Genomic DNA, 9131 nt, shown 5'->3' with positions numbered 1-9131 from the left:
AATTTCACAATAATGCAAGGAATTCATGGTCAGAATATATTTTGTAGAACGATATATATTGTAACACTTTATAAGTTTCCAAATTCCAATCACGTCTATATTTCATAAAACAAGCAATAGTAATGTCATGTTTGAAATATGTTATATCACAACAGAAACGAAATCCACATCCCATGTCTATATTTCATAAAACAAGCAATAGTAATGTCATGTTTGAAATATGTTATATCACAACAGAAACGAAATCCACATCCCATTTCTTCTCTTATTAGCACTTTGATATGAAAAAGCAACTCTTGGATTTTTTTCGTATTACGTGCTTGCACAAGGAGTACTGCCAATTTCAATAAACCATATTAGCTTCACTTATCACTTCTTTTACGGATTCCATGAATTCTAAACAATCAAATACCGAATGGACAAAGCAAAAAATAACATGAATCTGGTTCAGAAATTAACGAGGACAAAAAATAAGGCAAAAGGAAAAATCCAGAAAAGAAACTCCATGCAGAATGGATCACATAACATGAAAAATAAATCTAAGGAAAGAAAGCATTAGGCCACACACTAATATTGTGGTTATCACTAAAATTAGGCATAATCATCTCATCTCTATGTCCAAATCCAATCTGCTATTCACTTGTGTTGTTATTCATCCAATCATTAAACCACTCTGTTTGTGTCCTCTGCATCCCCTCTAATCCTAATTCCACCACTGGCTTTTGCTCCACTGGTGGAGGAGCAGCAACCTGTGAAACAACAGCAGCATAAGAAGAAGTGAAAGCCCCCTTTTAAATGCTTCAATCCTCTCATTAATCTCCTTCGAATTCTGATCAACAACCCAACCAAGATCATTCAAATCTCCCAAGTTCAAATTATGCAGCCCTTTTCCAGCCAAACACTGGTACATAACTTCAGTCATCTCCTTCTCTCTGTTCTCTTTGCTTTGTTTTTTCAGCTGCTCGCTCGCTTTTGTAATCCTTTGTCTGATAAAACTCTCTTGATTTATCATTTTCTTGCTCTGTTCCATCTCTGGCATTCTCTTGAACTCCGCGAGCACGCGTTGAACTCCCATGGTGTTGGCCATACCTCAGGTTGGTTTTCGTAAGGGCTATAAATAATAGCACAAGCATCAATTCCACAAAGTGTGCTCAATTCACCCACCTTCACTACTAGAAATCCGCTAAACACCAACCAAAAAACCGATCAAAGTTGATCGGTTATGGCCAATTACCGACCAAAACACGACCATTTATATGTGGACGGTATTTTAACGGTCGGAAAGACATACCGACCAAAGTTGATCGGAAATTACCGACCAACGTTGATCGGTCAATTAAATTCAAAAAAATAATATTGAAAAAAAAAACCGACCAAAGTTGGTCGATTTTTTAATTATGTAATCAAAAGATTCACCATCTGGGAATCGAACCGGGGTCTGTACTATGGCAGGATACTATTCTACCACTAGACCATTGGTGCATTTTATTTTAAGACTGTCTTTTATTTGAGATATACTCTTTAATTGTGTTTTCGCATGAAAATAACCGAGCAAAGTTGGTCGGTTTTATTAAAAAATAAAATTACCGATTAAAGTTGGTCAGTTTTTTAAAATGACCGGCCGAATTAACCGACCAATTTTGGTTGGTGTTTTTAATATTAATTTTTATTTATTTTAATTGAAAAACCGACCAAAGTTGGTTGGTTTCTTGAAAAATAAATTTTGCGGGGCTCAAAAATAGTTTTCTGCATTTTTGCGCTAAAGAAAACCGACCAAAGTTGGTCGGTTTCGTAAAGAAAAATTAAAAAATAAAATATTTTGAAAAACCGACCAACTTTGGTCGGTTTTTTGGCCGGTTATTTGACCGACCAAAATTAATCGGTCGACCTTGGTCGGATTTTGCCGAATTTCTAGTAGTGCTTCTTCATCAGACCCTTCTTCCTTTTCTTGAATGTTGCTTTTCTTGCCTAGTCATTAGTCATGAAAGCTAACTTCACTTTCTTCCTTGTCATTTTCTTTCTTCCTTGGATGCAACAGATATGCAAACAAGGTGGAAGTATTTGGTAGATATGTGCTAGTTTTGACAAGAGATCTTTGGATGTTTTTTGTTGCTTGGAATGGCAATGTTATATACAAATATGAACATGTTCTCTAATTAGTAGTGCTGGATTTCCTAAGGTTCTTGTTCAAATCCCCATGATTAATGAAAGAGAGGTAACTAAATTCATCATTATGTGTGTTTAATTTCTCGATTTGCTTGAATCTGTGTTTAGTTTTTTGTTGTTGAAATCCATATGGCTTGTTTGGTTTAGGTGTATAAGATCTCTATTGGAGCTGCGTGTAACCTTTCCTGGCCGTCGGATCGTCCCGTGATTCAAGTTCTTGATGATTCTACTGATCCTATCATTAAGTTAATCCAAACAGTCCTTTAAAACTGCATTTCCAATGTAATTATGTAAGCATCTTTTTTTTTTTACAATTTAAATCATAATCATTGCGAAATACAAACAACAATGCACATGGTACTACATTTAACAGCGTACTTCGATAAATATTTTTTAATCACAGCCTTTTTAAGAAAATGCCTGGATTTCAAGTTTGGTACCTTGATCTTTGTAATGTAATCCTTATATAAGATCTGGAGTTTTGACCCTTTACTTAATGTTTACACTTCTTTCTATATATTCTGACCCTCTAATCTGGAGTACAACTGTTGAATTTTGGCCCTTCTTTTGTATATCATTTAACTTAGCTTTAATTGAAAATGTCGATCTTTTATGACACATTATTCACCTACCAAAACGGACATTATTTTCCTTAAATTTCTCCTTCCACTAGATATGTAACTCAATTAATAACGATTAATATTGATGTATTTTCCCTTAATCAAATATTAATTATTATGATAGGATATGGTTGAGACAGAATGCCTAAGGTGGGCAAGCAAAGGACTTGACATAACGTACTAAATAAGAGAATCCCGCGGTGGTTACAAAGCTGGAGCTCTTAAAGAAGGATTAAAGCATAATTATGTCAAAGATTGCGAGTACGTCGTAATTTTCGACGCCGATTTCCGACCCGAACTCGATTTTCTCCGTCGATCCATCCCGTTTCTCGTACATAACCCGAAAATCGCCCTCGTTCAAGGTCGATGGCGATGTATATATATATACACCTTTTTCTTTTAGGTTTAGGAGAGCTGGAAGGTGGAGAGTGGTGGGGTACTTAATTAATTAGAAAGGAATTTACACGTCTGGAGATGAGTTGGGGAATGGAAGTAGTGAAGTAGGGGTCAAGAACAACAAGAGTGGGGAATGGTGCTATATTATTTTTATGATTAGATTTTGTAGCGACTAATCTCGCCACAAAAAGTAAGAAAATGCATCATGAAATAAAGTTTAGATAAATCGCCACAAAACGACATTAATAAAATTTTTATTTCATGTAGTGCTCTAATAGTAACGAACATAGAGTAAGTTGTTGAAGCCAAGTAGATTATTCTTCAAAGTATTATTTTTTCCATAAAAAATATTGGCTAATTGAGACCATTTTTATTTTTATTTTAGAAGTTTTTCAACCAAGGCTTGGAGCAGTTTGAATTTGCATCCGCTCATGTTGTGTTGCTAGTATTAGCTTTTGTAGCGACTAAACACGCCACTAAAAGTAAACAAATGTGTCGCGACATATCATACTACTTTTGGTGGCGACTAAAGAGGTCGCAACAAAATATCACCACCGAAAATCTTATTTCCTGTGGTGCATATACTAAGTTGGAAATAAAGTTGAAATTAATGGGCAGATCGGGTTCATTATCAAAAATATTTTGTACCATTCATCATTATCTCCTAAATTTCACAATAATGCAAGGAATTCATGGTCGGATTATATATTTTGTAGAACGTTATATATTGTATTGTAACACTATAAGTTTCCAAATTCCAATCACGTCCATAATTCATAAAACAAGCAATAGTAACTTCATATGTGATATCAACAGAAATGAAATCCCCATCCCATTTCTTCTTCTCATATTAGCACTTTGATATGAAAGAGCAACTCTTGGATTTCTCTTGTGTTACGTGCTTGCACAAGGAGTACTGCCAACTTCAATTAACCGCATTAGCTTAATTTATTTTACTGAAATCATGAATTCTAAACAATCAAAAGAAAGGAATAAATTTCTGATTGCTACAAGAGGCGACTGGAGGGTGAAGCAAGTGAGGCAATTGCTTTAGGCCCCACACTGTTTGGGACCCCAATTTCTGTCAATAATACATTATAGGTATTTTTTTTTAAAAAGAAAAAGAAGTAGACTTATACGTAGTCTCTTGTGGGTAGAAATAGACCAGTCCACTTTCAAGACTGGAGTATATGACTTTGATTAACGTGACAATTTAAGCTAAAATTGGAAATTGAAAAAGACTCCTAAAATATAGTGCTTCCTTTTTAGTTTTCTCCAAAAGTTCGTAATTTTCTTGTTCTTTTTCTCCGAAATGTATATTGAAGATGTTAGAGGTTATCAACTAGAAAGTATGAATTATTTATTAAAATTTTTTATTCTTTTTTAAATGACTATATTATTTATAAAATATTGTTAACAGTTTCGATAATATTTGTTTAAGTGGAAAGAAGTTTTTAAAATTAAAGTTGATACAATATTCCTTTAAATCAATAGTGTTTCAAGAGAAAATAAACGGGTTGACTATATTATCAACTAGGGAAAAAAATCTTTCTAGAAGTCTAATACAAAATATTATTAGTAGCAATAATTTTGCATCTCAAAAGTATATATGATATTTCTTATAAGAAAATTTAAGACCTCTCTTTAAAGTTTGACTTTAGGCCATTGAGCCGCCCAGATTGTTACTGAAAAGTATTGCGGGAGGAATGGCCTGGTTTCAAACACCAAATGGACCAAGCAAAAAATAAGGATTAATTAGAGGATAAAAACCCATTATGAATTGAATCTGTTTCAGAAAATAACAAGGATTAAAAAAAGAAAAAAAGGAAAAAACATAGAAATAAACTCCATGCAAAAGGAATCACATAACATGAAAAGTAAATCTAAGGAAAGAAAGCATTAGGCCACACACTAGTATTGTGGTTATCACTAAAATTATGCATAATCATCTCATCTCCATGTCCAAATCCAATTTGTTGTTCACTTGTGTTGTTATTCATCCAATCATTAAACCACTCTGTTTGTGTCCTCTGCATCCCCTCCAACCCTAATTCCACCACTAGTTTTTGCTCCACTGGTGGAGGAGCAGCAGCCTGTGAAACAACAGCAGCAGAAGAAGAAGAAGTGGAAGCCCCATTTTTAAATGCTTCAATTCTCTTATTAATCTCCTTCAAATTTTGATCAATAACCCAACCAAGATCATTCAAATCTACCAAGTTCAAATTTTGCAGCCCTTTTCCAGCCAAATACTGGTACATAACTTCAGTCATCTCCTTCTCTCTGTTCTCTTTGCTTTGTTTCTTCAGCTGCTCGCTCGCTTTTGCAATCCTTTGTCTGATAAAACTCTCTTGATTCACCATTTTCTTACTCTGTTCCATCTCTGGCATTCTCTTGAACTCCACGAGCACGCGTTGAGTTCCCATGGTGTTTGGCCATACCTCAGGTTGGTTTTCATAAGGGCTATAAATAATAGCACAAGCATCAATTCCACAAAGGGTGCTCAATTCACTCACCTTCTTAATCAGACCCTTCTTCCTTTTCTTAAATGTTGCTTTTCTTGCCGAGTCATTAGTTATGAAAGCTAACTTCACCTTCTTCCTTGTCATTTTTTTCCCTCAACAAATTTGCAAACAAGGTGAAAGTATTTGGTAGATATGTGCTTTTTGTTGCTTGGAATGGCAATGTTATATACAAAAGTGAAGATGTTCTCTAATTAATATGGAAGATATTGCATTTGTTTGCATAGCTGGAAGGAGACGTTGATGACCCAAGATATTTGGAAAGAATTTAGTACTGCCAAATATTTACATTAATTACATTTTGTTATATACAATTTTGTTTTTCCTGATTACTACTCATATATGTGTTTTCAAGAAGAAAAAGATTAAACTTATAAATAAATAATATTGGTAAGAAGTTTTCTGTAATCATATATGATATTTTATCAAGTTTTCTGTAATCATATATGATATTTTATCAACCAAGTCGTAATATTATAAGCTAGCTAAGTTTGTACAGAAACATAAAAGATTGAGTAACTTGGGGCTTTGTTGAACTACTGTAATATATACTTTGTACCAGAATTTGATTAATCTATTTTTTGGGGTTAAAAAGAGCTAGTACTATATAATATATAATTAATATGCATCATTACAAAAGTAGGAGCCACTGATAGCCCTGATGTTCATACTACCACTACTGTCCGAATTATAGCGGCATAATCCTACTAAAAAAATTCCTATTTTTGTTTACCTTTAATGCTTTCAAAAAGCAAACATAGGAAGAGGTACAAAATTGATTATCCTACCTTAGCCAGTAAATGCGTAGTTTTTTTCCTTCATATTTAACCAACTAATAATACATCTTTTTATTGACGGACAAAAATAAAATCTGCAGTATTTAATACCAAAAAAAGGAATTTTTTTTTTCTACCCTTGAAATATCAAGAAAATCTTCATAATAGTTCTACAACAAATTACGACTAATAATAACAAAATTTGCAAGATGAAATTTGTCTTTGACTTATCCACAGACTTTAATATGATCAACAAAAGGTACGATGTGTGTAAATTTCATACATCTTACGGATCCTATGGTGCATATAAATATTTTAATACACAAGCCAAATAGAAGGTAACTTTGGTGAACTTTAAGATTAAATTATAACTGTTATTCTATGTGATCTCATGTAGTCATTAGATACATGGATAAAAATGTAGTCAATCAATTTGGAAATTAATAGATAAATCATACGTTAGAGACACTACATTTCTTTCTCATTAGAGCCCATAATTTTATAGACAGACAATAAATTATAATTAATGTGCAAACTAACCAAGACATACATGAATCACATGCTCAAAACTGATTAAAACGTAAAATAGGGAAAAAGTTAAATACTGCTACTAAGTACTCACCCGTTTCAATTTATATAATACTTCTTGCGTTTTTAGTTCTTCAAAATATTTGACACCATTCTACTTCTACTCAACTTTCACAAATGTCAATAATTTAAATTCATTAACTTATTTACAATTCAACTACTCGACTCTCAGCCCTCAGCACTCACACTCAATGGGTACCCGCGCTCACTGGGGATAGGTACCCGCGAGCATATAGCTAACAACAAGTTAATCAACTTTACAGTTTTACGGGACGAACCAAGTCACAATCCCCTCGGTACACACCCATACGTCCGTCACCTAGAATGTGTGTCACCTCCAAAATAATCACATGACACAAAAATCTGGGTGTTCGTACCCTCAAAACCAGATTTAAAATGGTTACTTATCTCAAACCGTGAAATTCTTATTTCGCTAAGCCTTTGCCTCGTGATTGGCCTCCAAACGCCTCGAATCTAGCCACGAATAATTCGATTCAGTCAATAAAATTTATTGGAATTAATTTCATAAGAAAATGCTAATTTGTTTTATAAAAATCCGAAATTTAGCTCAAAAATCGTTCGAGGGGCCCACGTCTCGGAACCCGACAAAAGTTACAAAATCCGGAAGCCCATTCAACCACGAGTCTAATCATACTAATTTTACCATAATTCGACCTCAACTCGACCTCCAAATCTTCAAATCTTATTTTCAAATTCCTAAGTTCAAATCCCCGATTTACACCTAAAAAATATGTAATCTAGTCGGATTATTAGATGATAATTCAATATTATTAAGTAGAAATGATCACAGGTAACTTACCTCAAGATTTCTCGTGAAAACCTCGCTCAAAATCGCCCAGCCCGAGCTTGAAATGCCCAAAAATGGTAAAAGCTCGGAACCCCTTTATTTTTGTACTGCCCAGGGATTTCCGCTTCTGCGGGATTTTGTGCGCATCTGCGCACATGCTTCTGTGAGGAGTTGTCCGCTTCTGCGAAGCTGCCTCACCAAGCGCCCTTGCGCTTCTGCGATCAAATGCCCGCAGGTGCGGGGATGCTTCTTCGGCTACCTGCCGCTTCTGTGATCGAAGCCCCAGCAACGCTTGGACGCATCTACGATGGAAGGCTCGCACGTGCGATGGAAGTTCCGCAGGTGCGATTACATCAGATGGCAGAAACCTTCAAATTTTCTTCCAAGTCCAAATTCGATCTGTTAACCCTCCGAAACTCACCCGAGGCCCCCTGGACCTCAACCAAATATACCATCAAGTCCTAAAACACCTTACGAACTTAGTCGAACCCTCATATTACCTCAAACAATGCTAAAATCGCGAATCATACCTCAATTCAAGCCTAATGAACTTTAAAATTTTAATATTCTACAAACGACGCCGAAACCTATCAAATCAAATCCGATTGACCTCAGATTTTGCACACAAGTCATAAATGACATAATGGACCTATTACAATTTTCAGAATCGGATTACAACCCCGATATCAAAAAGTCAACCCCCCGGTCAACTTTCCAAAAATTCAACTTTCGCTATTTCAAGCCTAATTCCACTATGAATCTCCAAATAATTTTTCGGACACGCTCCTATGTCCAAAATCACCATACGGAGCTATTGGAATCATCAGAATTAAATTCTGAGGTCGTTTACACATAAGTCAATATCTGGTAAACTTTTCCAACTTAAGTTTTTAATTATGAGACTAAGCGTCTGATTTCACTCCGAAATCCTTCCAGACCCGAACCAACTAACACGGTAAGTCATAAAACAACTCTAAAGCATAACATGAGCAGTAAATGGAGAAATGGGGTTATAATACTCAAAACGGCCGGTCGGGTCGTTATACTCACCCGTTCCAATTTATATAATACTTCTTGCGTTTTTAGTTCTTCAAAATATTTGACACCATTTTATTTCTACTCAACTTTCACAAATGTCAAGTTTATTTCTACTCAACCTTCACAACTGTCACCATTTTATTTGACACCATCTTTGGAGTAACGACCTACCTAAAATATATTATGTAGCACATTTGTTTTTACTTTTAATGGCGAGTTT

General features: G+C 34.8%; 1 protein-coding gene and 1 pseudogene across 1 annotated transcript; both read right to left on the bottom strand.

Annotated features, from left to right (window-relative positions):
- Positions 1 to 539: 539 nt before the first annotated feature.
- LOC107807982 (agamous-like MADS-box protein AGL80) lies at positions 540 to 2810 on the bottom strand (annotated as a pseudogene).
- Positions 2811 to 5005: 2195 nt separating this feature from the next.
- Positions 5006 to 5945, bottom strand: LOC142180239 (agamous-like MADS-box protein AGL80). The gene has a single exon (XM_075251188.1). The coding sequence runs from the start codon at positions 5786 to 5788 to the stop codon at positions 5066 to 5068; it is 723 nt and encodes a 240-aa protein (XP_075107289.1). The 5' UTR covers positions 5789 to 5945; the 3' UTR covers positions 5006 to 5065.
- Positions 5946 to 9131: the final 3186 nt, after the last annotated feature.

This window comes from Nicotiana tabacum, chromosome 4 (genome assembly GCF_000715075.1).
Source record: "Nicotiana tabacum cultivar K326 chromosome 4, ASM71507v2, whole genome shotgun sequence".
Classification (NCBI taxonomy): Eukaryota; Viridiplantae; Streptophyta; class Magnoliopsida; order Solanales; family Solanaceae; genus Nicotiana; species Nicotiana tabacum.
Note: the sequence above shows the minus strand (reverse complement) of the source record. Positions and strands in the feature narration are given on the sequence as shown.

Excerpts from the sequence above, each read along its gene's own strand:
- LOC142180239 (XM_075251188.1), bottom strand. The coding sequence starts at position 5,788 with ATGACAAGGAAGAAGGTGAAGTTAGCTTTCATAACTAATGACTCGGCA.